Source organism: Zonotrichia albicollis, chromosome 11 (assembly GCF_047830755.1).
Source record: "Zonotrichia albicollis isolate bZonAlb1 chromosome 11, bZonAlb1.hap1, whole genome shotgun sequence".
Lineage (NCBI taxonomy): Eukaryota > Metazoa > Chordata > Aves > Passeriformes > Passerellidae > Zonotrichia > Zonotrichia albicollis.
In genome coordinates, this window is record NC_133829.1 from 6,254,416 (window position 1) to 6,281,478 (window position 27,063).

The 27,063-nt window shown below is 44.3% G+C and overlaps 1 protein-coding gene and 1 long non-coding RNA gene across 3 annotated transcripts in view; one reads left to right on the forward strand and one right to left on the reverse strand.

The window, feature by feature from the left end:
- SLCO3A1 (solute carrier organic anion transporter family member 3A1) overlaps positions 1 to 7,508 on the reverse strand; it is a 140,758-nt gene extending 133,250 nt beyond the window's left edge. Inside the window, exon 1 of the mRNA XM_074549211.1 lies at positions 6,900 to 7,508. Within this exon, the coding sequence (XP_074405312.1) occupies positions 6,900 to 7,073 (174 nt within the window). The 5' untranslated portion in view covers positions 7,074 to 7,508. The remainder of the gene's footprint in view (positions 1 to 6,899) is intronic.
- Positions 6,585 to 27,063, forward strand: part of LOC113458784 (uncharacterized) — a 47,620-nt gene continuing 27,141 nt past the window's right edge. Inside the window, exons 1-2 of one of the 2 annotated variants that reach the window (XR_012582122.1) lie at positions 6,585 to 6,902; positions 21,764 to 21,846. This is a non-coding gene — a long non-coding RNA (uncharacterized LOC113458784). The remainder of the gene's footprint in view (positions 6,903 to 21,763; positions 21,847 to 27,063) is intronic. The other variant, XR_012582121.1, reaches the window with a different exon arrangement.

The following is a 27,063-nucleotide window of genomic DNA, read 5'->3' on the forward strand; positions in this document are numbered from 1 at the left end:
CAATAGCAGGAGGGCTGCCTGCCTCACTTCAGCAAGGAATATTCAGGTGGCAAAATGCTGAAGCACATCAAATTAAGAATAAGAGTGGGGAAAAAAAGTTGCTAAATGGAGAGCTTAGAAAATCTGATTGTTGTTCTGAGGAGTCTCCTAGTTTGCTGAGTGAGGAGAGGCAGCTCCAGACCTGTGCTCTGAGTCTACCTCTGTATGATTAGGACTGCTTACCCTGCTTAACATCTGGGAAAAAGGAACATTCCTTCTCCCCCTCCTCTCAAACAGAAACAGTTTGGATGCAGGACCACCTCTCTGAACACCACAAAATGCTTCCCATAACAGGGCAGAGCCCTCCCAGCATGGATGGGAGGAATGACAGACACTCCAGGAGCTTCCCCAACAGGCTCCATCACTATTGATCCTATTGACAGCACACAGAGCAGGGCAGTGTGAAATCTGCTCCTGGAGCAGGCACCACTGTTTGCTTTGCACTGCCTATCTACAGAGACAGAGCTTTTAGTGCCTGTTCCAAGGTGACCTGGAGACAGGACTCTTGGGGTTCCAGTCCTGGTTTTGCTGCAGAGCTATAATGAAGCCTTGTAAATCAAAATCAGTGGCCCATTTTTCTGTGCAATAGGAAAAATTAAGTCTTTCAAACTTCACTGGAGCACTTAAAGGAGTTACTACACAAAGTACTATCACGTTTATTTAAACTCTTTTGGATGATGCTTAAAATACAACACTTGTGATTTCATCTGGTGCTGATCAGGAGACAAAGCCACACTAATTCATCCAAGGTGCAACCTCACCCACTAAACAGCTTGCCATTGTTTGATCTCCCTGTGAAGGAACAGCAGGCGACGAAGCAGTCTACAAGTAAGGATTATAATACACAGAAGACAAATTCTTCTTGATGAATTGCAGAATAACCCTTCTGAAGCAATAAATGTGCACTGCTGTAGCAGGACAGAAGTTGGATTTTGGTCCTTTACAATATCCTGAAAGTAAAGGACACAAAAACCCAAAAACCCATGCAAACCTGACAGAGAGCCCTTTCTGGGGAGCAGGGAGTATCTGCTCTGCCTTGCAGAGAAGGGGAGGGATCACAGCTCCCCTGAGCCCTCTCTGGGACAGGGGCTACAGGACCACTAAAAGCATCACACTGCATGAAATTCCCAAGCACAAATGGCACAGCCCTTCAGACCAGGGCATTCTCTGCTCTGATTCAAGACCCCTTTGAACCTCAGCTGCAGGAACACTGCAGAGTGTGTAAACCACAGAGTGTGTAAGCACTGCAGTGTGTAAACCACATAGAGCCTGTCACACAGGCACCCTGCAAGAGCTAGAGGGATTCTGGGAGTGAAGGCTGGCCAGAAGAAATGGGACATTGGTTTCACAGTGGACCACAGCATTTCTAACTGTTCCTTCTTTCAGAGCCTACAAACATCACTTGGCCCTTACAGAGAAATTGAAGAACTCCCAAACTTTCTGCTAAAAAAATATGAAAACAGTAAAATCAATGATTTTATATTCAGCCATCAAGTGCATTTTGCCTTTAAATGGATTTAACCAAGAAGACATCCGGTTGTAAGTTGCACATAATACATAGTATCAGAGATAAGCATGTTACCACTACACCTTTTCACCTATTGGTAGCAGATATAAAACCTCGTTCTCCTAATCAACACATACATGCCAGTTACAAGTTTTGATAATCAAAAATCCACACTAGGATTGGAATTTGTTTCTATAACTTCAATAAAGTTTTTATGTTAATGTGTCCACGCCACACTCCTAACTCACACCCTACATGAGCCTGAAAGCATCAGGACCCAGAGCTGGATCTGGTTTCTGCTCCATCCTTCAGTAAGAGACCCAAAAAAAAAAAAAATCAGAAGGCTACTTTGAGAAGAAATATGAATGTAGTCAAAAGAGCTAGTTTAGAATAACTTTCTGTGCAACTCAGCTGCAGAACAGACAATATTCTCTAATGGGAAAGGCACACTAGAAACAACTTTCCAGAAATAACACTGCCAGCAAAGATATATTAAGGGAAAATGAACGGTAAGCAATAACCAGCCAATGCTTGGCAATACTCATCCCCACTAAAACGTTTATTTTTCACTCCATGGGTTTCTTCCCCTTTAACTACCCCAGTGACAAATAAATTATGAACATTACAGCTAATTTATTACTCAGCATGGCTGAGGATGGAGAGAAAAAAAAAGGCAGCAATATTTTCAAGCTGATTCTTATTCTAGAAAAACAAATACTTTATTAAAAACAATAGTAAATTAAAAAGGAAAAACTACTTTTGTAGTTAAGCCTGCCCATGCCTAAACCATTCAGGCTCTGCTGCTGCCAACCAATCAGATGCTTTATCAATACCTTCAGAAACAGAATCAAGCTCTTAATCTCTGCCTCAGTTTCCCCACCTGTGACACTTGTCCCACCCCATCCATTCACACTGCAAATACACAGAGGCAAATTCTACTGTGCAGCACCAAGGACAACAGAAAGCTCTGAAGCACTGCAGCACTCCCAAAACTGACTTTAATGAAATCCTCCATGCAGATCTTGCCAGATTTCAAGGAGGGTTTGATCAGGTCTGTACCACAGAACAAAGTATTGCATTTGTTATATTTAACATGGGAGAGGAAGGGGTTTTGCACAGCAAAATAACTTTAAAAATCCAAGAGCCAAATTCTGCCGTTAACCCCTCAGTTCTCAGCTGTCCATCACACAGGGCCCCTACTTCTGTTTGTTCCACCAAGAACCCTTTGGTCATTAACTTCTGTATTTATCTTTGATACTTATCTTTTTCCTGAAGGTGGAATTTCAAGATTTTCATTGATATCTCAAACCCCAGCAGCAATAAACCCGCACAGGAGGAGTCTGTCTCATACACACACACACACACTCACCTGGAGTCACACAGCACTAATTTTACTGCAGACACTTAGTTAAGAGGGTTTTTGCAGGCTGCAGTCAAACACTGCTGCATGGGCAAAGCTCTCCCTAGGAAGTTAAGCACAGCTCAAAAGTTTTCATTCAGCAAAACAAGAAACAATTTGGCATTCATTCCCACGCAAACACCAATGCACCCTCCTTGGGAGGGACCAATTATTTTCCTTTCCATCCCATGCTCAGGCCAGTCATCCTCTATCACTTGATAAAACACATGAATAGCTGCATTCAGAGCTGTAGCAAACAGAGACAGCTCAGTAAAGCTCTGTAAAAACAGCTCCCCAGAGCACACCACAGAGCTGGTTCCCAACGTGCTTCCCATATGCATGCCCTTTATCCAAAGGAGCCCATGGCTTTGGCAGATGTTGGATGCTTGCAACTAGGTCAGTTTGAACCAGAGTGAGCTGAGGCTAAAGGCCAGGGAGAGAAATTAAACTGCACTCCTGCTCCACAAAGTGTGGCTGTCAAAGAGAGAGCTCCGTGCCTTCTGCTCAAGCAATGATTTCACCACTGGCTAGGCACAAGATCTGACTGGCAGGGTGATGAAATGCCTCGGAGATCAACCGTCAGGAGCGCTTGGAACGTTATTACCGGCAAAAATATTCCAAAATACAGAGCATGTAGGAATTCATGGGGAGGGAGGGAGGCAGACAGGCAGCAAAGTGTTGCCAAGGTATGTGAATCAGCCTTATCGAAACCCTCATCGCTGCGCGGCTGGCATGACTGATCACACTACTGCATCCACCCGAGAGGCACAGGGCTCCAGCTGGAGAACAGAGGCTCCAGCCCTCCCCTCCTCGTGCCATCTGCACCAGCCACCCTCAGCTCTTTAATCCACTGCCCAACGCTGCAGGAGAGCATCTGCAGGTGGGAATCAGCTGGGCTTCTGAAAAGTTGCTGCAAAAATCCTGAGTAACTTCTGCAGCAGGGACGCCTGCAGACTACAAGCAGCATTTCCCCCACTGCCACTGCAGTTGCTGGGAAATTCAAGTCTCCAAAAGCACGCAGGAGTAATTAGATGAAGCCAAATAAATGTGTACACAAAACCTTACACGAATATGCAAATAATAGGGTGTATTCAGCAGCCCCAGAAATTAAAGCAGCAGCGCAGGCTTGTATTTGCATAAACTATGCAGGATATGGCACCGAGTAATTTTGGAACATGTGCATTTTGCAAACAGCAAGCATAATAATAGACAAATATTTTGGAACGTGACATTGATCAAATACTCCCTAAAACTTCACAAGAAGAACCTCAGAGACACTGCACTATTTAAACACAGACATCTACTGCTGGCATCCTGGGGTATTTTCACTGCTGAGTTCTGTGGGAAAAGAATTGGACTTTATATAGATTTTTATCAGCATTTATTATTTATAAAGCCCTGTTGGCAAGCAGAATGTTTTATGAACAAATAAAAGTGAATGATCCTTGCTTAAAAACCACATAATGAATGAATGTATACTTTGTATATACATGCAAGTGGTTGCTGCTAGTCTATTGCACTGTGAACATGGAAAAGGGGAGGTTTTTTACAACTCTAAAAAGAAGTAACAATAGCCACTTCTAAATGTACTGACATGAAAGCCAAGCCCAATCCAAAGTGAGCTCTTCAATCACTCCTGAAAAGCCAAGCCCCTGGCTTATTTTCTTAACAAGCTGAGTTTCTGCCCTCATGGTCTCCCTCAGACAGAATCTGAGGAAACCAACTTGTCACCGTATAAGGCAAAAAAAAGGTTTCTCTTCCTGAGTTACAAATAACTAGGGAAAGTCACACATGCGGCCAAAGAAAGCAGAACTACAATACAGAACTCCCTCACTGCTGACAGGCTAAAATTAGTAGTTTATTCAACTGCTCAGAACTACGCACTGTGCCTGTCCTGTGCAGCATCTCCCTCTTTGCCTGCCCTGCTGTTTGCTCTCCACTTTGTCTCTCTTGCTGCTAATTTGTCCCTCGGGGAGCAGCTCAGGAGCCACCACCGAGCTCCGCTGGTCCCAGGAGCCCGAGCAAATGAATATCCACTTACAGCTACACCTGGGCAACTCTGCAGTGGCTCCCCTGATTCCACCCCACGGCAGCACCTGAGAACAGCACCTGGTGAACAGCACCACGGGACACTCGGTCTGCAAAAACCATTAAGTGCTCTGTGCTTTCCAGCAAGCATCTCTGCTGGTCCTGCTCTCACTCCCATGCAGCACCTGTAAGCACAGTGCTGGGCAGACTGGCTTCAAACACAGATTCACCCTCCAATGACAATTCCACATTTGCATCTGCTCATTGTATGAAGAGCATCGTGGTATTTGCAATGACGGCAGATAAATTATACAGGGAACAGAGGAACACTTGCTCAGTGCAGCTGGGCCACTGCTTATGCATGCTAGGGATTGTTTTGAGTTTAGTTTGCCTTTTTTTTCCCTTTCCCCCCACTGCCCAGTTGTCTGTTACTGCCTGTGGATCCTGCTGGCCATGGAGCTCAGGACACAGACTTGGAGAAAACAGAGAGCAGGTAGAGAGCTGCTGAATTTATCTCATCAGGGAGGAGGGAGGGCTCTGGGAATCGCGGAGCTCTGCGAGGCTGATTCGAGGCTGGGCTGTGTGAAACACAAAGCACGCCCCAGGAGTTGGGGAAAACAGGAAAAGAAACGCGAAACTGGCGAGGAGTGAGCAATGCAAAGGAGTTTGAGGGAAATGCCACGCTGGGGGCTGATGCTGCCGATCCTACGCTCCAACACCCCAGCCAGGCATGCTGATATACATCCCCCTAGCAGATCCATGCATTCCTGGCACACCGGTGCCCACCGGGTGACATCACCCGTGGGCTCTTCCCTGGCTATTACTTTGAGGAAGGATTATCCTACACTCATTCACACTGACAGCTCATTTTGCAAGCAGCTCATCGGAAACAATATATTTACTTGCTAAGGTGTTACTCACATAAAGCAGGCGTGTTCCTGTCAGGCTCCTACAAATTAAGTTATATCCATATATACTCACCTAGGGTATAGAGCTGCTGAATTTATCTCATCAGATGTGATGCAGTTTCCTTTGGAATTACAACTATGTTTCAAACTAAACTTCTGTTTTATTATATGGAGATGAATTCTAATTTCCATTTCATATTAAGAGGGAATATTAACCATGGTTAGTTTAGTCACATACCTTGAAAAATTATAGATCACGTTCAGTACAAATTTGCATAAGTAGTTTGAGCATGTGAAAGAAGCAATGCTAAATGCTGAATACAAGTACCAAATGCAGAGTTCTTACATTTACTGTAGAATATATTATGTGTATGGCCTCAAAAAGCCTCAGAGATTACGAATACATTTCTTTTCCATGGAAACTATAATTCTCAAATCCAGCAAGCTATTTTAAGAAATTTAAATCAACTATACACTTACATCTGCTGGAAGCAGAACATTTCCACAGGCTGTACACTTCAAGGCACAAGCACAGCCGTATGGACATCTTCCCAACTCTTCTACTACACTTCTGCCTCTGACACCACATCTCACTATGCAGATTTAGTGCTAAAGTCTTATTTGGATTGTTCTGCGCCCAGCACCGAGACTTTCGGGGCTGCTGCGCTTCGCACCGCCGCATCACTTAAGAGGATGAGGGAAAGCGGTAACGCGGGAGGCACGAAATAAACGCCCCGCTGGCTTGTGCCGGTATTTATTCAGCGGGAAGCGGGAAGGCTGGCGCTGGAGCCGGGTGCCCGGGCAGCCCGCGTTGGTGCCGGCGCTGCCCGGGCACGGCCGCGCTCCGGGCGCTCGGGAGTCCCGCGGAGCGGCCGCACAAGTTGGGCGGCAGCGGGTGGGTGACCCCTGGGCGCTGCTGAGTCATTTCAGCCGCCCAACGCCGGGCTGCCCTGACCCCCCCGGGCTGGGGGCTGCCCGCAGAGCCGCGGAAACTTCCCCCGCGCCCCGCCGCACTCACCAGGTAGGCTCCCACCGTGCCCTGGGCCAGCATCAGGGCGCACTCGGACACCAGGAAGAGCTGGATGCTGGAGAAGCAGGAGACCTTCCTCCGCCGCCTGCGCTGCCGCGGCGCGCCGGCCCCCGGGAGCTCGCTGCCGCCGCCGCCGCCCGCCGAGCCCCGCTTCCCCGGCATCCTCCCGGGCGCCGCCGCTCCGCCGCCGCGGGATGGCGGGCCCCGCGGCTGCTCCGCGCCTTCCTCCTCCTCCTCCTCCTCCGCCTCCTCCTCGGGGTGCCAATCACAGCGGCAACCCGCGGCTGCCTCTCCGCCCGCGGGCTACTGCCATGGCCAGCTCGCCGCCGCCTCCGCCGCCGCCTCCTCGCTTCTCTCCTCCCCTCGCCCGGCCGCGCTCCCTCTCTCCGCCGGCTCCGCGCAGGCCGAATCCGCGTCCCCGCCGGCGAGGGGCGGGGAACGCGAGGGGCTGGGGCTGGGGCCGGGGCTGGCGGCGGCTCCGCGGCGGGCGGGGCGGCCCCGTTCCTGTCCCCGTCCCCGTTCCCGTCCCGGGCTGCGAGCCCGCCGCCCCTGCCCCGCGCTCCGGGCGGCGGAGCGAGCGGCGATGCTCCCGCACGGCGCCGGCTGCGCGGGCTCTGCCCGCAGGTGGAGGGCAGGATGCCCCCTCATCCTCCCGGCCGGCTCCCTGCCCGTGCATGTCCCCCCTTCCATTCGGTTTTAGGGACCTCTTTGCAAAGGGAAACGGAGGCGCCACAAAGATTAAATAAATGTTAGAAGAAACGAGCGGCTGGAGGTGACTCGCGTCGCACCGCCGCTGCCATGTGCGCCAGGCTTGGCAGTGCTTGGTGCGCCGGGCACCTGCCATCCGTGGTGCCCTTTGTGGTCAGCCCCACCTCGAGTTCTAATTTCAGGAGATGTCTTCTCTTAAAAACCACTAATCTTCACTTCTACTATTACAGATCGCATTCCTTGTCGGCGTAATTGCAAAACCTGATCTGTTTCACTCTTGAGATGCACTTTTCTTGTTCATTTCTGGATCCACACTGGGGGCTGCTGTTCTACTTCCTTGTGTTATTAAACTCCAAGTTATATGGAACTTTAAATCCATGATTCATTTAGTACTGGGATGCCCATGGCCTTCAAGAGGAAGAAGTTTTTGTGGAGATGCAGGTTATGCTTTTTAGAAATACCCCATGATTAGTATCCTATATTTCATTTTCATTTAGTACTGGGATACTCATGGCCTTTGAGAGGAAGAAGTTTTTGTGGAAGCAAAGGTTACATTTTTAAGAGATACCCCACGATTTGCATCCTAAATTTCATTTTCAAAGGTAGTTGAGGCTTTGAAGCTACTGAACACCTTAGAAGATATCTTTGAAAATGGAACTTAGGACCATTCTAATTTTCAGAGCATAAACCATTCAGCACCAGGAAGTCAAGAGAACTGATATTCTGAATGAACCCTTTTTTCTTCCCATATCCTTTCTGAGTTTCTTCTCCCAGAATATTATCACCTCTTGGGGGCTTTGTATTTTGGCCTGTTTTTATGTGAGTAACCTTATTAAACACGATGCTGAAAATCTCTGAGCGGTGTCTCCACCCAGGCTGATGAATCTTTATTGGTGCACATTGCAGAACTGCAAACCATTGCTGAAGAGAAAATGCAGAGACCTGGCACAGTCCGTCACTGCCCTTCGCTCATCAGCTGCCAACAGGTCCCTCCCAAGCTGAACTTTGTCTTGCCACAGCTTTTCCAGCTGGTCTGTGCCACATCTACAGGAGTCAATAGTCCGCTCCACCTCAGGGGCACAGCCTCCACTATTAATGGCCTGAGGCATCGTTATCAAATAATTAGTGAGGAGAACAGCCCGGTGCTTGTAGATGAGTGGTCTTAATTTTAATGAGATACTCATCAGTCCTCCAGACATTGCAAGGCTCACAAGATGAGAATTAGAAGTTACCTGGGGCCTCAGCTCCCAAGGTTTTTGCATGAGCCCATGAGAAACTGGCTCTTCCATACAGGTTTCTGCCAGTCCATAAGGTGTTTGTTTTCCATCCTGAAAAAACTGGTTCTTCCACCAGAAAAACCCCAAAAAGGCAAGTGTTCTGGAAATCTCTTTAGACAACAAAAGTGCTCATCGCCTTCCTAAAATGTTTATTTAGGCACCTCTTCTGTAAAAATCCTGAAGTTGGGAAGCTAGCAAGGTCTCTATCTCTAGATGGGTGAATTCACAGACTAATTCAATTAGTGTGGCTAGACAGATGCTTTGCTCCAGGTGGATGCTGCAGTGCGTGATAAACAGGATGGACAAGCTCACAGACTTTTAAATAGGTGAAACCAGAGTGGTGTCTCTTAAAATACTTGAACATACAGAGTTATGCTAGGGGAAGTCTTAAGATTTATTGAAAAAAACCTATCCAACAGAACCAATAGAGATTTTTGGGGCATTCTGGTCTTCCCAGTCATCTTTTGCCTGCTCTAGGTTAGATGCTAAAGATCTAAAAACTCATCTAACTCATGGAGTATATATCTGGAGGCAGAAGTAAACTTCCGCACGTGCTACTGCAGTTACCAATATTCAAGTTGATGCTTTAAAGCTCTTCAGAATATATATAATGTATGCAAATGACATCATGTGTCTCGATCACATCTTCGACATCCTGTTGGAAGAGTTTGTTCAGGCTGATACACTGCTTGTCTTTCACAAGGAAAACAGCTGCTAGAAAAATTTGACTCTAATACTAATTATCTGAAACATCTGGTTGCTTGGTTTATTGCAGCAGAATACAATTTTCAGTTCGGTTTCTGTCCAGAAGAGACAGAATGCCTGGGTTTTTTTCTCTTATTTATGTTGTATACCCACACTTTTTTCCTTTAGGAAAAATTCCTCTTGGGTTGCTCTGCTGAAAGAAAGAATGAGAGTCTTGCATCTCCACTCCATTGGTAGACCTGAGTTTGCTTTTTGCCACCTCGAAACAGACCACATTCCTGAGAGATCTCAGTAGCATGCTTCAGGGATGGACAAGTGACCTGGTTGGATTTAATAGTTAATTATTGCTATACCCAAACAGCTTTTCTGGCCTAAATTGACTCAGCTTTAACTACTAATGTGTGGAATACTAATGTTCTTGGATTATCATTAGCCTAGAATAAAAAATTACTCTACAGCTAGAATAGTCCCTTCTCCTCAGGGCTTGGCAGTTTTGCCAACATAGTTCTCAGCTCTTTCCACATCCAAAGCAAGCATTTTCCCCACAGTAATTTCTACTAAAGCATCTTGCAGATACCTTGTCAGGTTTTCATAAACACTCTGAGATTCATTGCTGGCAGGCAGCGTGCTGCCCCAGATAAGGATGGGCACTCCAACCTTAAACCAGCCAATTTTAAACCAACCAGTTTTAAATCTCCTGAGACCATCTCATCACACCTTGGCTCTGGACATCTCCTTGCTCCTGGGCTTGTGGCAACATTCACCTCTGGGTAACCTTAGCAGGCAGAGTTTTCTTGTCCCATCACCACGCTGAAACAATTTCTGCTTTAGTTCACTTTCCCCCCTCCTGTTCATGGTTAATATTACTCCAAATTAGCTGTGTAATCTTGATGCTAGGCAGGCACAACGTTTTTGATCCATATTCAGAGTCATTGCCTGTTGTTTGGCACTGAAGAACTGAGGGAGAGCTGTGCAGGGTGAGGACCTTAGTGAAGTACTTGACTGGTATCTTACACCTCAAGGGGCAAAAGTGCAAACTGAAAATCTAAGCTTGACCATCAGCAGTGTGGGTAACAGGAGAAGGAGCAGGAGAGGATGATTTCCCTTCAGCAGAGCTGGTGGAAACCACTCCTGTGCAATGTGCCAAAGCAAGCAGCTGAGCTCTGTCATTAGGCATCTCTACAATTGCCATTGGAATCGTATTCCCAAACCTTCCAGACATATTTTACAGTCCAGGGAGCTAATGTGTGCCTCACCCAGTGCAGCCCCAGTGCAGCACTGTTACCTATTCCTGCTGAGGATGTAGTAGGGAAAAAAACCCAATAACAGATGCTAAGAGAAAATGATGGTCTTACAGAAGAATTGTGATATATATTTAAAAAAAAAACCACAAAACAACCAAAGCAGTGCTGCAACCATTGTTGCCTTTAACATTGCAACCATAACTGTTGACTTCTGCCACCAAAACTTTTCTGGATGTTCTCTGCAGGGTGACTGCACTTCATTGCTCCCTTCTCCACTGCTGTAGGTCAGAGCAGCTATTGCAGCCTGATGCTCACCTCAGTGCCTGCATCCTCACCCCTGCCCGTGGCTATGCTTTCAGACAGGTGCTTGTGCTCTCCTGCCCCGTGGCCCTGGGTGCCAGGCTGTAAATCGCTGCTAATCTGAGATAATTGCAAGGGTGACTGAGGAGCATCATGGTGATGCCCTGGGGGCATGCTTGCTCAGTCTGCCGGGTTCTGACACCGGATCTGCCCCTTGCTCTGGCAGAGAAGATGCTCTCACCTGGCTGCGAGGATGTGCACCCCTGCATTAAGTACAGCAGAATAATGCCCCTGAGAGGTTTGCATTCTGCCCCGTTCAAAATCCCACCAGTGAAGTTAAGAATCAGGCACAGCTGTCTCAGACACCAGTCTCAGACTACATTTGGGTTTCTTTCCAGGACAGTGTATCTGTGTTCGGGCCAGTTTTCATTTGCTTTAAGCCATTTGGATGAAAGGAGAGCTCATGTGCTGCCAAAGCAGATTTGCATGTAATGTAAATCATATCCCCTTGGCACCAGATCTGCACCCCTGACTGGTCCTGCCTGGTGCATTTGTCTGGGGGAAGGCTTACGTAGTAAGACAACAAGGAATAACTTCAGATATGTTCAAAGTACAAGGAAGAAAATGTAAATAAATATGAGATCCCAGGGCTCTGGCCAAGAGGCTTTTCCTTGGGATGGCTTTGAAATGATGTTTTTGTGATTCTCCAGTGCAAAACCCTGTGGAACAGCTGGCACAGGAGGGAGGAGACAGGAAGGGATTTAAATCACCTACCAGTGCAGAATGGGGGTGTAAGTGTGCCCAGCAGCCAAGGGTGTGTGGCAGTGAGGAGAACTGAGACTGGGGCAGCTTGTTGATGTATCAGCAGCTGTCCTTTCCAAGATACCATGACACTAACAGTTTTAAAGCAATTTCTTTCTATAAACACTTCTGGCTTTACTGCCTTGCTATTTTGAGTCCTGCTGGAGACTTGGACTCATTAAAAAGGCATTTCCTTTGGACAAGCAGATTAGATAGCTGTTCCTTCCCCCACATGATGAAAGGATGGAGAACACCTCACTGAAGCTAAAAAATGCAGAAAATTAGGACATTAATTTAACAAGAGGTCAAGGCTCACCTTGAAATCTCCACCTATAAAAAAGAGTTAACAAAAAGAGGATATTCCTAAATGCAAGAATTGGGTGTCTTGTCTACAATCCACATTGCATAAACCTGGCTCCTAAACTCTAATTATGGTTTCCCAAATAAATGAGACTTGCATCTGAAGGCAGCTGAGTAATCTCCAGTGCCACTGACTCCATGAGACCTGAGGGCATGCAACACTTTTGCAGCAGAGCTAGGCACCCAGCAGGATCATGGTCTAAATGGAAATCCCAATGACTTTTGAATTAAAGCAATGTCATTTAGCAAACACAGTATAATTGTGAAGTACCTGCAAATATTGACATCAGCCTAACGCCTCATTTAGTAGGAAAGTTAATTTGCAGAATCAGAAAATGAAAAGTAAATTACTGGACAATAGACTGCTGCTTTCCTGACTATTAATCAGCATCCCATAAAGCAATGCTTGTCCAAATGGTAAGTCAATATACAATAAAAATATTTAATTTCTTTTTGTAAGGATGAGACCTTGAAACTCTTAATTCTAAAAGATAATTCTATTTAGTCAAAAAAAAAGGAATGTCATCTGTATTTTATACATTGATGTACCTTTGTGAAACAACTAAGATACTCACTGTAGTAACACATTATTACAAATGTTCTGCTTTCCTGTCACTGTGACACTCTGAAAAATATTCTTGGCCAGACCTGTCCATGGCTGATGATGCAGCAGAAGGCAATGTTCCCTGGAGTCTGCAAGAATTCATCTTCCAGGTGGTGGGAGAACGGGAGGAGTGATGGTGACATCTTTTGTGTGGGAAGTCACGCCAAGCTCTCACACAATCACAGTTGCTGGTGACACACAGACACTTCTGCCCAGCTCTGGGCATCAATATTAGTGGGTCAGCCCAAAGTTCATTGCTCTGATTTAATTTTGACCCCTTACTTGGTAGTTTTTGTGGTGATAGCTTGACCCAATTTGCTCCTTCTATGTGTCCACCTTGTGAGTAAGTTCCTCTAATGGCAAAACGTAGCAGAGCTTTTATATGAGTTTGTGAAGCACTTTGGACCAAGGGAGCTATAAACACTTTGTAAGCAAGTGGAGTTTCACCCAGACACTGAACAGTTGTGCCCTGACACTTCTTGCTAGATAATGCCTTGATGGACCCATACTTGTAAATCAGACTGTCCCCTTGGTAAAGAAGTTGTTTACAGTGATGCTCAGTGGCATCCTGAAACCCAGCCATGGGTGCATCTGCTGACTTCCCCTGGAGCCTTTTATTTACTGTCCATGACCACGTTCTCAGTGGATCTCTCAGCTCGGTGTGAATACTTTCAATGAAACACTGCTTGCTTTCAGCCCAGTCATATTTTTTTTTCTCAAGACATAATGTAGAGCATTGTATTTGTCTCACTGTACTAGTTCCTGGGTTTGTTGAAATGAATGTTGTATCTCTTTGAAGAATAGATTTTATTAACATCTCTGAGCTGGTAAAAACCTGGCTTAGGGCTTTTCTGGATTAGCTGTTTCTTGCGAATGGAAGAGAGTTTCCTGTGTGATTTTGTGGTGAATCTGTAGTACCAGGGTCTCTCTGACACACACTGTAGTCACAGATTAACTGAGCCACTGTGAAAGATGCTCCATCTCTCAGGCTGAGGAAGAGGTGTTCATGAGAGAGTGGGAAGCTGAATAATTACAGATGATAATTAAAATAGTGGCCTATGCTGTCCATAAAAGAATCAAGGCAATCAGCAAACACAAAGTAAGATAGACAGAAAAGAGAAGAACTTCACTGATGGCATTGTGATGTTGTGGAGCAGCTCTTCAAAACAAAACCAGCTCCCATAAACCAGCCTTTTATTGTCTTTTTTTATTTTTTTGTTTGTTTGTTTGTTTGTTGTTGTCTGTTGTGGTTTTTTTTTTTTTTTTTTTTTTTTTTTGTTTTTGGGGTTTTTTTTGTTTTTTTTTTTTGGCCAGAACTGAGTTTTCTTACCCCCTCAACTGCTGCATGACCCCAGTTCAATTCAATAAGTTCATCTTAGGAGCAGCTAACAGTGTTGTTGGGTGTTACTCTATATACTTATGTAATTTCAGTTGGGTGAGCTTGATGTAAAAGAACACCCTTTTGTCACCTTAGCTGTCCCAGTGCCTCTGGGTACCTTAAGGTCAGCCACAATCTGTTTTGGCTGGACACATAACCCTGAGTTGAGCTTTTAGGTTCATGTAGATTACTCACAATGTGCCTTTGAAAAATGGCAGCGATATGAATGTATAGTGAGCATTTTGGCCAAAATTAAATGTTTTTATTTTGTCTTATACTCTACTGTAATAGCCTGCTATAACTGAGTTTCAGCATTTTTGACAACATTTGGTCCTCAAAGGTTTGCACACAGGCAAATGGAAGCAAGTAGGAACATCAAGAATGGAATTGAATTTTTTTTTGAACTTATTTTATTGGAGGTTTAGTGGTTTATTGTGCTTTATTGGTTCAAGCTTTTCGAATTAAGAGAATCCCTAAATTATTTCATGTCTATGTGAAAATGAAATGTCTATAACAGCCTCTTGTGGTACGTAATGTCTGAGTACACAAACTGATATTTAAGGCAATAGTCATCTGATATAAAGACTCAGCTGTGTTGAGCCTTTATTGAAGTCCTTGCAGAGCATTCCTGAGGTCTGCAGGCAAACTTTATCCAAAGAGCACCAGAGTCTTGCTGCTTTTCATCCCTGTGGTCATAGAGGCTGAACTTCCCCTTATGAAGGATCCTTGCAATGTTTGGTATGAAGGAGTGCAATATCTCTGAAGCAATGATAGAAATGCAGTGATAGAAATGCAGGACCCAGGAATGCAGGGGAGAGAGGGGTTGTTGACCTCACTGGAACTTAGCTAAGTCAGTGAAAGATAAAGGGAATTCACTTGCTCTTGGCCTGACCTCCAACATGAAAACAGGGCAGTGCAATGGGCAGTCAAAGAATAAAACCAAGTTATTTGAAAGTGCCTTGGTAAAGCAGTGAAGAGTTGCTCTACTTGACCTTAAAAATAAGCAAGGCCCTCAAGGAAAAAATGTCCAATTCATTTGCTTACTGTGAAGCAAACAGAGCCCATAGTTTCTTTGACATAACAGAACAACTCACCTGTTAAAAAAAAAGTCAGGGAAAAGAAGGTGTCATTAAAGGAGATTTGTGAGCTTGTTATCTTGAGGCTTGATGCTAATTCTAGAGTGTTCAATAAGCATGGAGAAAATGGAGCAACAGGAAAGGCAAAGCCTGACAGGTTCTTAACAGCGTTACATTCCTGCTCCACTTTTCATTGCTATTTTAAAAAGAAAATAATTGGGTTACAGGAAATATCCTGAAAGCTCTCACATGAATGTTTGCTCTTTGGGTAGAGTGGCCTGCAGGTGAGCCCTCAGCAGTTATTTTTCATTGAGAAAAAGACACAATTTCAATCTCCTATATTTTTGTGGTATGAAGGGCTGTCCACAAGCCAAGAATGGCATTCTGCTAATGCTGAGGGTGCAGTAGTGAGGTTTGGATGCTAATTATTATCTCACATCAGAGCACGGGATGGCTAGTTCAAATGGATTTAAAAATAAATAATCTCCCACTACTCATTAAAATGTCCTTCCTCTCTAGACCAAGAAACTAGCTCTAGCCTTTTATACTTATGGTGGGACATCAAGAGATAGGATTCATTCTGCCACTAAAATTGTTCATCTTCCCAGAAGAGACCATATGCACCTACCCAGGAAAGTTACAGACAGGATCTAATCTAGAGAAGGAAATGACCTTGAGATGTTGTTTACAGGATATTCCCTAGAGCTCAGTGGGATCTGGTGCCATGAAGACACCACAAGGATGGGAGTTAATTCCCACTGCCTAACAACAAACATTGACACTGTCATTCAGGATCCAGCTTTGCACCTCTACCTTAGCTCCCTTTCTGACTTTCAAAGTCTCTTTTCTGAGAGAAACATCCTAACTGTCAATTATGAGGGATATGTTAGGCTGCATAATTAGGATGAAGGACAGCTGTTCAGAAGGCAACTATTATTTTTATTTTTCTATGGTAATATCAAACTCTCCTGTGAATCAATCATAAATGTCTCTCCAGTGATTTATGACCAGTATGTGAAAGCTGAGAGATGGCTTGAATGCAGATTTTGTTATAAATTATTTCCTTGAGTTTTTGTCCCAAATGCAATAATTTACTAGTATTAATAGTCTGTGCACATCACATTGAGGCAAAATGGAGCATGGCACTTTAAGACAACCCCTGTACTCAACAAAACTTCCTCCATGTGGACATGTATCATTACTCTTTTCACAAGAAGTATCTTGATTCTTTCCTTTTGTACATAATTAAAAATGCCTTTCTGGAACAGAGAACTGAAGTAGTTAATTTACTGAGAGGATGAGAATTAAGGCCTTTACAAAATATATGGCTTTTTAAATATTCAGCTTTGCTGACTGACATAAATGGCAGCAATGCCCACCTGGTTTGCTGAGGACTGGAGTTCTGGAGGTGCTGCTTTCTCCTGAACAAAGGCTCAGTCTCAGCTCTCCTCTAATGGAGATTATTTTACCACCTGGACAAGACAATATGATGATGATTATTCAAGAGAGTGATTGTCACTGCAGTCATTCCATTGTATCAACATGCCTTTTCTCAATCAAGCTGAACAGACCTTCCATGAACTATTGCTGTTGTTTGCTTGAGAAAAGCTCATTACCAGGGCTGATCAAGAGAGATGCTTCAACCATAATAAATACACGGATTTCTGTGAAACTCAGCTTTTTATGCCATTTTTTATTAAAAGCAGTATATTTTGATTACTGGATTTTCTATTAGAATTCTCCTTTCAGTAAGTAAAAATTACAAGGATAATTTTAATATATTTACCTAAAGTCTTCTCTCCGTTTTTTTGGGAAGGTCAATAAAATGCGTCCATTTTACATTTCAAAAGGAAAACAGACTTCAGGATAGCTGTCAAATTGCTTTCTCTATCTTGATTATTTAACCATCAGAATGTATCTTGCATCTCCTCCTGTGCTATGAATTAGCCTGATACCACCAACACCACCACAGTTTTCACATCCTTCTGAGCTTTTTGTGGGTTTAGGTTTCCTAAAAGAAGCATTAGAGGGACACATTTCCATGCTGTCTGTGATTTATGAGTAGGTTTTATTTGTGGGGAGATTAAATTGTGGTAGGGTTTGGTCTGATTGGGTTTCCACGATAGCCTCTGATTAGTTTTAATACAGGTAACCCTCACAGTAAATCAAGTGTGTCTCAGCTGATCTACAGCAAAGTGAAGCTGTGACTCATTACCTGGTGAAGCAGCCTTTCCTCAGACTGTAACTCGTTAAACTGAGGGAGTTATTTACGACCCTCCTTGCAGCCACCCTAGCTGATGGTGTCATTTAGGGAACCTGGATGATCCATATGGAATGTGAAATATTTGATGGTTCGTAGATAACTCATTAGGGTCTGAACAAATTCAAAGTATGCTTTCCCAGGGAAAGCTCATCTGGGTGATGAATGTGGCCATCTCTGGGCTCCAGGGGTCTCCTGGAAGCACAAAGAATGTCTCCTGCTTTTGCCCAAGGTTGATGTACATAAGGTTTTCTTGGAAACTTGTTAACTCTGTGACCTGCAAAGTGTAATGAAGAAAGGATTTTTTTTTCCCAAGTCAAGGATGTGAGTCGTGTAGAAATAGCACAAGAACAGACCTCAAGCTGGAGTTGTCATTGTTGAAAGTAAAAGATTCTTGACCTTGGAATCTTGGTTAATGCAAGCCTGAGGGCATGCAAGGCTTAGGCACTGCAGAGCATCTGAACCCAGGCCTAAGGATCAGATTTACAGCAGCACTTGGGTCAGTTTGTCATCTCTCTGTTGTTCAGCATCTGCAATATATTCCTTTATGCTTCTTTCTTTCTGCCACTCCTTGGTGTCTATACTAATGAAGCATCAGTGCTCACAATCACTCCTTGAATTCATTCACCATCGAGCCGTTCTGGAAAGCTCATGGCTGCACCATCACATTTACACTTCAGCAGCAACTCCAGCCCCCAAACCCCTCTGTGCCCACCAGCCAGCTGGGCCCTCTCTCCTGAGCAGCCATTCCAGGAGGATCCTGGCCATCCTCTTTGAAATATGTTTTATTGTCCCTTGGACACCCGTCTGTCACTTGGATGGAGCAGGCTGAGACAAGGGCTGCACTCATGCTTGCTGTTAAGTGGCTAATGCACGGGGGAGGCAGAGGGGGATATTAAATAATAATGACAATAATAATACATCTGATAGAGTTCTGTTCCACTTTAGCACTAAATGGAAAGCTGAAAGCCTCCCTATGGATCTTTTCCATCTCCTGCACCAATGGTTGTAACAGATGCATCAGTTTAAATTTATGACTTGCATGACAAATAAGACTGATACATGTGTTTAGAAAATCTGTGCCCAACTGGCATGTTTTGATTAGCTGCAAACGATGACACTGCCATGTCTGTAATGCAACTTATAAAAGGCATAGATGTGGTCCACTTTTTCAGTTGGAGTAAGACAACATAGATCTTTTAATGTGATATCTGTCCTTTACTTCCAACTTTATGAAAATCTTGTGAAATAAAAATAAAAGCAATGAACTTTCTTGTCTGATTTTAAGAATACCCACAAACAACAAAGAATTAGTAAAACCCAAAAGAGGAACGAGGAAACACTGAAGATGAAAACCACTGATCCATTTAAGCACAGATGAAATGATTTGACAATGTGCGGGAAAGGAATATTAAACAGATACAAGCTATTAATTTTCACTGAGGGTCAGCCTGGGAGCTTGAGTAGCACCTGAGATTCAGGTTAACCCTTCACAGTGGGGAGGACCTCACCATCAATCAAAGGTTCTTACTTGGAAGATGTTGATACTGCTCATGCAATAACTGCAAAATGTTTTGGACAGGTGATAATGTTTGTAGAAGGGAAGGATAGTTTGGAAGGTGAAAAAAGCTCAAAGATTACAAGAAAGGCTAGCAAATGGCAAAATTAGCATGGAAAAATATTGATTCCTTTCATTTATTTCTTACAGGGAGAGGACAATGAGGGGTGAGACTGGTTTCAATGAAAAATAGTTTCTGCTATCAGGACCTCTCATGGGAACAGAGACCTTCCAGCTCATAGGGCAGCTGTTAACACTGCAAACTCCCTGTGGGCTGGGCCCTCCTGGCCATTTTTAATGTCTGTGTGCTCCCAGACAATTTGAGCATCTTCCATCTTCAGCATCACATGAAGCCTTTACAGGAGTTCACAATGTCACTGGCTCATCCCTCCTTTTGAGGTTCAAACTCTGCTCAGTGCTTTTGGAGGGGAATGAGGTTGCTAGGAAGAGCTGTGCAAGCAGTTAATGTGAGGAATTTCAGCCTTGATACCTCTGTTCTGAGCACTCCTTCACCTAAAACTGAGCATTTACCTCCTCTCAGCTGCCTATGCAGCCAACTTTTTGTCCTTGTCCTTAGAAAAACCCCAACATTAAACTGTACAACAAATCACTGCACTTGTCCACAGGGAACAGTAAATGCTACTCTACTCATACCTTACTCCTTCAACAATCCTATTTTAAGTGCTAGAAATGATGATGTGAATACCTCTATATCAGCATTTTCTATCATGATTAAGGCTATGCCAGTCACCATAAAGGTCACCATGTGATAGACTACAGACCACAGGCCCCCACCAGCCAGTGTGACGAACACATTAAATATTGGATTGCAGTTTGGTCAAGTGGCTGGTGTAGTGTGAGAAATGAAATCAATACTCACCCTGGTGAGAAATGATAGAAATGAGCATTCACCCTCAGCCACGTTCAGATGGCTGTGAGTCTGGAGTGCCATATTTTCATGTTTATAACCTAGATGTTGCGTTAAAAATTGCCCTGAAACTCAGTAGTATTGGCAAGACTGAGCACTTATTCCTTCAAGCCTTTCTTCAACTTTATCAATGCCCTTGATTTTTGAAGCAGCAGTTATCTCTGTGGAGGTCTTGACTCATCCTGCCCCAGCCATAGGGGAGGGACCTCTTCTACCAATTCCAACAGAACAAACTATTCTAGGGAAGATTCAGCTTCTTCTGCCTGGAAAAAAATACACCCAACAGGATGTTGTAGCTGTTTATTGTATTGGAGATTGTATTTTGTCCCTCGTGCAAGAAATATTCCAGGTACAGCAAGATGCATTTTAATTACTTGCACATCTTGTGGAACAAAAGCCTTTATCCCCCAACCTTTCTCCTTTCCCAATTTCCCCCATTTTTAACATGTTCATTACAATTGTTATTATTGTGGGTAGTATTATTAATATATTTTCTTTTCATTCACTTGTTAAACCGTTCTTTTCTCAACCCACAAGCTTTACCTTTTTTCAATCTTCCTCCCAGTCCTGATGGGGTTAGACCATGTTGCATTTTGTTGAATTAGAATTAAACAGAGATGTTTCTAGACTCAAGGTTGATGTATCAATATCCTCTCTATTTGATCTTCAAAGAAAGTTCAATTTTACTTTTCTACATTTTATTTTTGTTTCAAAGGCGCACCAGTTGAGCATACAAAGAGGGTTTCAGATTGATCTTATTATCTGTTTACAACAGGCTGGTCTTGAGTTCAGAATCATAACTGTTTAAAAAGCATTGAAGTTGTAGTAATGAGTACTGGAGTGTGTTTTATGTGCAACCTTCTGGTCTTGAAAGCAAAACAAAGTGCTTTACCTCTTTTAGCATGTCTGCTCCTCGAATATCTATTTTCCAGGTCAGTCTTAAAAGCAGCCCATTTCTTACAAGAGTAAATCCAATACTGAAGCTGTTAAGTCCAGGATGCTGCTTAAAACTTGGCCCTGTGTGAAAAATAATTAATAATAAGAAATAAAACTGTGTTTGTGTAACCTTTCTGTAGAAGAAGCCACTAATTGATACAGATGCCAGTGCAAAGAAGCACTCGGAAGAAGCATTGATTACAATCCCCACTGGGATAGGGCTCTCTAAAGGTCAATCACTCCTTCTATTAATTGCTTTAAAAATAAGACTTGGAGAAAGCTGCATATGAAATAACGGTGGGATTTTGGCAATCCCTGTTGTAAACTGTGGCAGTGTTTCCATTGGTTTGAGGAGGAGAAAGTTGTGCCATGGCTTGGATGGGCCCTTTTATTCCTCCTGGGTTTGCCTGTAATGAAATTGGCTGGTGAGGAAGGGAACACGGCAGAGAAGTGCCAAAACCACAGGTCTCATTACAGACTGCTGCCCTGAAAACACATTCATTTCAAACACCTCAAAAAGCGCAGGAGAGAAGATTAAGTCTGGGTATGTTTCATTTCTCCAGGCAATTTTTCTTCCTGGGTTACACAAATCTATTCTTTTCGGTTGTTTAATAAAAAAAGTCGCAGAGTGTAATTGTTAAAACGAGCGGTGGGAAATGCAACAGCCTGACAAGAAATTACATGTCTTATTTATCTCCGCTGACATTACTCCTGCAGGAGCTGGGTGCTGGTGGAATGTGTTGCACTGGAACATTTCCCTCTGATGCTGGGCAGTTTCCTCCCCACTGGAAGTCCTGAAGGTAAATGCAAACCCAGGTCTGAATTAACCTGTGAATCTTGCCAGAGATTGATGCCCCTCTGCGCCCTTGCTGTTAATGCTGGGGAAGAAATGAAGCAGGTCAGGCAGAACTGGAGCTCTGTGGGTGGCCTCCTGACTGCAGGAAAAATTAAATCAAAGCTCAAGGAATAGTTATCCCTGGGGAAGAGGGTTGGTGCTCACAGGTTTTCTCTGTGGATGCCTGAAAAGCTGCCCAAGCACAGTGCACAGTGCACAACGAGCTTTGGCTGAAATAGAGATGGAAACAGATAAGACAACAAGAAAAAAAAATTGGTTTTAGTACATTTATTTCATGGAAGTGGCAGTATAAAATCAGATCCTGTTTAACCAGATTGGAATTCTTCTGTGCAATGATTTAACAGCATGCTGATGTGCTGATAGCATTTGCCATCAGCTTAGTTAAATGCTGGTACATGGTGCTCCAGTCCTACAAAAATTCACTCGTTTTCACAGATAGCTATCCAAGGGCATAAAGGCTCTTCTGAGATGGATGGCTTCTTCTTTTGAAGACCCTAGCTACTATTTTGATCAGCACAGTGTAAAAAACCTGAAGGGAATTTAAATTAGATTTAAATTATTTCTTCATTTTGCTGCCATTATGTATATTGGGAGAAAGGGGAATGAGCAAATAATGAACAATATTGCAATTATACCTTCAGAGGGTTTGGCTTATGTAGGGCAACTGGGCCAACAGATGGTGAAAGCAATTTGATGTACAAAAGTATGAAATAACTGATCTGGACAGAAGGATTAAAGTGGGGTGTGGGTATAAATTGAACATGGATCATGAAAAGTATATTGGACTATTATGGGAAATCACTGCAGCCTGAGCACAGATGCTGCAAAAGAGCAAATCAAAGTGCACTGGCACAGTAATAGAAACAAAGACAAAAGGTGAAAACCTTATTGTTTTAGTCCTTTGTCAGTGCTGCAGGCTTTGATCTGCTGGAAGAAGAAATCTGCCTCGAGGGAGAGGAGCTGAAGGATCTGGTGAGGAGCAGAAAGTTCACAGGGCTGGGCCAATTTGCATGGCAAACTACAGTGATATGCTGATTTTAGAGAAACACCTTTAAGGAAGGGCTCCATCGGGGCATTGCATGCCTTAAACTAGCACTGAACAAGACAGAACATCTTATTAGTGTTGGCAAAAGGGCCTGAACGAGGCAGAAAGGCCAGACTGCCTCTTCTGAAGCATAATGCAAGCACAAAATAAGTAAAATGAGGACACACATTTGAGAGCACTTAATGGGAAGCACCAAGTTTTTAGTTGATAATAGCCACTTAATCAAACAGCCTTATGTAAAGTCCTTCTAATCCCAGCTCATCAGCATCACTGGGGTATTCCCAGGACAGGAACACAGTTTTGCTGACAAAGAAGACTGAAAGCAGAAAATTCACACAGTGCTCCTGTCTGTGCTGCTCACATCTAAGGGAATGTGTGCCCCAGACAGGTTGGGATCCCCAAGGAAGCACTGTCCAAGCTGGTTCCCAGGGTGGGCTGGGCATGGTACACACCAAAGTGATTGCACAAATTCAGGAGTCACATCCCTGTTCTGCCCTGCCTTCTGTGCAGCAGGACAGCCCAGCCTGGATGTGCCTCTGGGATGGCCACAGCCACACAGCTAACACACCTCTGTTAAAAAAGCTGTTTACCTGCCTCAGGTGGGTGTTGTGAGGCAGCTGAGAAGGATGGCAATACAATCCCTCCCTCTTTTTAGGAAAGAATGCCTCCTGGTGTCCCCTTACCTGTGCATGACACTGCAGAGCTGACAGCAAAATGCAGGCTCTGGGCATCTTCTGCTGTGACCCAGGGGGGAATTTGGGGGGCTTCCACTGAACTGGTCCATACAGAAGGATCCCTGAAAGGGAAAGTCTGTGGGATACTGAGCTGCTGAAGTAGCTCACTGTTTTTCTGTGTCCAACAAGTGATAAATTGAATATGCTGCCCCAGAAAGCCATGACCAATCCATCTGTCTAAACCCAGAAATACCCTTATGTTCACTGTAAAGCTTTTCTAGCACAAGTGTGGTGCCATGGAGTCCCACTGATCTGAGCTTTCATGGCATTGCTCCCTACCTGGGGAGGATAACAGCTGCCCTGGACCAGCAGCACATCCCACTTTTCCTTATTTCCTTGCTGGCTAAATTGCTTTTGGCTGGACATGTGGTGGATGCAGGATTGCTTCAGTTCATTTCCCACCCATAACTGAGCAAATCAGCCCATTTACTCTTAGAGCTCCCATTAGCAGAACTGATGGAGAGGCATGAGGAAGTTCTTGTTTGCTTTTTCATCCGCTTAGTCACACAGTCCAGAACCAAATTAAACCTTCACCCTAGAAATGTGTCCCATTGTGAGAGGCACTTAATTCCTGCAAGGCTCTTGGAGTGCTGAGGAGTCAGAACAGCACAGCCTGAAGGGCTGAGGCACAGTAAAAACCTGACTTTGGGATTTAATGGCAGAAACAGAAAATAAGAGTGTAGGAGAAAATCAGTTTAGAGGAAGTAAAAATGGATATTTCAAAAAAATAGTCTTCTTCAGCTTTGGATTATTCACCATTATAAACTTTTCTCTGTGTTAAAAAATCACTTCTAGGTCAATTTTTAAGTAAAAATTCCTGTCTCAGTGTGAAGAGACCAGTCTTTTCAGCTTGAAAATATACCCCTGCAACTGGCATGCCTGCACTGAAATATATTGTTTTAACAACGTGTACATGGAAGTTAATACATAAAAACTGCTGCACTCACTTTTTCCAGTCTGTAACGTTAGCCTAAGTCAGCTAATGTGCATTGTCTCACTCCATCTGAATTGCCATATTTTAGGGAAATTTTATTTCCGAAAATAAATCAGGCTGGATCCTTCTCTGGAGGCCCTAAATCCCAAGATTCCAATTTTGTTTTGGCTTCATTTTTATTCCCTTGTTTTGGAAATTTTGGGATGGGTAGACTGGAGAAATTTTCAAACTTGTTTGATCATTTCTTGCTCCTCCTCCTCTCCCCATTTCATGGATTGTCTCCACTCCCCCAGATCCCAGAACCTGCCCCATCTGGAAAGAATGCATCAATCTGGAACACTGGCCAGCAATACATAAGCCAGGAGTAGGAGTAAAGTTATAGTAATTAAGGTGGAGTCCTGAAGGGATAGGTTAGTGTTAGTTAGCTTTGAAAGAAATTGCAAAAGTATGCTCAGACCTTATTAGCAGATATTCCCTGGGTAGAGAAAATATAAGATACCTGAAGAGTTAAGCTGAAAAATAAAAGCTTCAGCAAGGGCTACTCAGGTCTTAGGAAGGACAGAGAAGGATTTAATTTAGATTTAGTCTAGTGAGAATTTTCTGTTGGAGAGATTCTCCCTGCTCTCAGGGCAGGATTCACCAGCCTGCCAGCTCCCCATCCCTGTCTGCAGGTGACACACAGTCCATGGCAAGTATGATGTGCAGGACAGAAATCCCACCCTTGCCACTGAACTGAGGCTGAGGTGCCTACACCAGCAGAGAAAACCTGCTGCATGGGTGCCAAAGGGAAGAATTTAAATGGCTTACACAAAGCATCTAAAATGAAGCAGCAGGGAAAGGCTGGTGGCCCAATGTCCAGCAGACCAGAACTTGTAGCAGAGGAAAAATACTGACAGTTGTTCTGTTAGACATGCAGTATCTTCTGGCTCTCACTTAATTTGGCAGAAAAATAGGATGCACCCCAGCAATGGTGTCAATTCTTGCTCCAATGCCTTCCTCCCCCTAGGGAGGTGCTGAGGAGGGCCCAGTGGCGGCAAAGCCATGTGGATATGCTGCAGACCCTGAGCAAACAGCCATCCCTCCCTCCCCAGCCCCAGGGAAGGACTGGGGTGTCCTGAGCTGGCCTTGCTGCCTGGGCACGGCTCGAGCCTCTCAGAATGCACAGTGTGGATGCTTCTCTAGCTCTCTTTTTGTGCTGGGATTGACAGTGCCCTTGTCCCCAGCGTGAGTGCCACTCTGTCCCAGCAATGCCATGTGTCCCAGTGCTGGGGGAGAGGCTGGGCACGTGCAGGGAGCTCGTGGGGTGAGCAACAATGAGTGCTCATCCTCAAAACGCGGAGGCGGGGGGAGCACAGGAGAAGATGTGACCTCAGCAGATGCTCGATAGGGAGAGGGGGAGGATGTGCACTGCAAGGAACCAAAGTTAGCACAAAAGAGAAAGTGTTAGCCTCGTCACAGCAACAAATGCATTCAGATCTCAGTGGGGGCTGACAGCAGCTCTGCTCTCCCGAACGCCTCAGCACGCTGCTCTTGAGCTCTCCCCTCTGTTCCTCACCCCTCCTGTGCCAGCACAGTGACCTTTCCTCCTTCCCGAGCTCTGGGTGAGCATCCCCACCTGCTCTGCTCCTCCTGCAGAGCAAGCAGCACTCCTGCAGCATTCTGCATCTTCGCAGCGTTTCACGAGCACCAGCACACATCACCTCTCCAGGCCAGCAAATGCTCCTTGACAGAAATTTGTATCTTGCAATTTCAGTAGGAAAGGTTGAAAGGAAATGCTGCTGGCCCTCTGCTCTTGCTGGCCAAAAACCAAATCAAGAGTGGAAAATCCAAACTGGGTATAATGAGAGGAGAAGATTTTGTGCCCTGTTGCACTATTGGTGCAAGAATTCTGGTTAATTGTTAAGAGTTGCTTATGCAGTGTTTCTTTTTATCCATAGACAATGTCTTGCAACATCTCACTGTTAAAAAACTACAATGAAAAATCCCACCATTTTTTGCCTGCAATGTCAATAAAATAGTCTACACAATCTTACATGACCATACTCCCTGATGTCAACACAGATGAAGCATCTATCTTCCTGAAGAAAAAAATATTGTAAAATCTGTCACCTTTAGCAAACAGAGCAGCTTTTTTTTTTTTTTTTTTTCTCCCTGCTGTCTCATCTCTGGAGTACCTCTTGCCTGAATGACTCCAGTTTTGATGATTAACCAGCCCATTTTCAAACACCTAGAAAATGCCTTTCCCAAACAGGGAAGGATTTGGATATTAACTCTAGCAGCGTTGTGCTCAAACACAGACCCATTACTGCTGTTTGTTAATCATCTGGGGAGACAGTGTCTGCAAACAACTGAGCAGGGACTCTCTACAGGGTTTACAGAAGTGTTTATTGCATCTTCTGTACCTTCAGTGAAAGGCAAAATCAGTGCTCATTGATACATGAAGTCTTC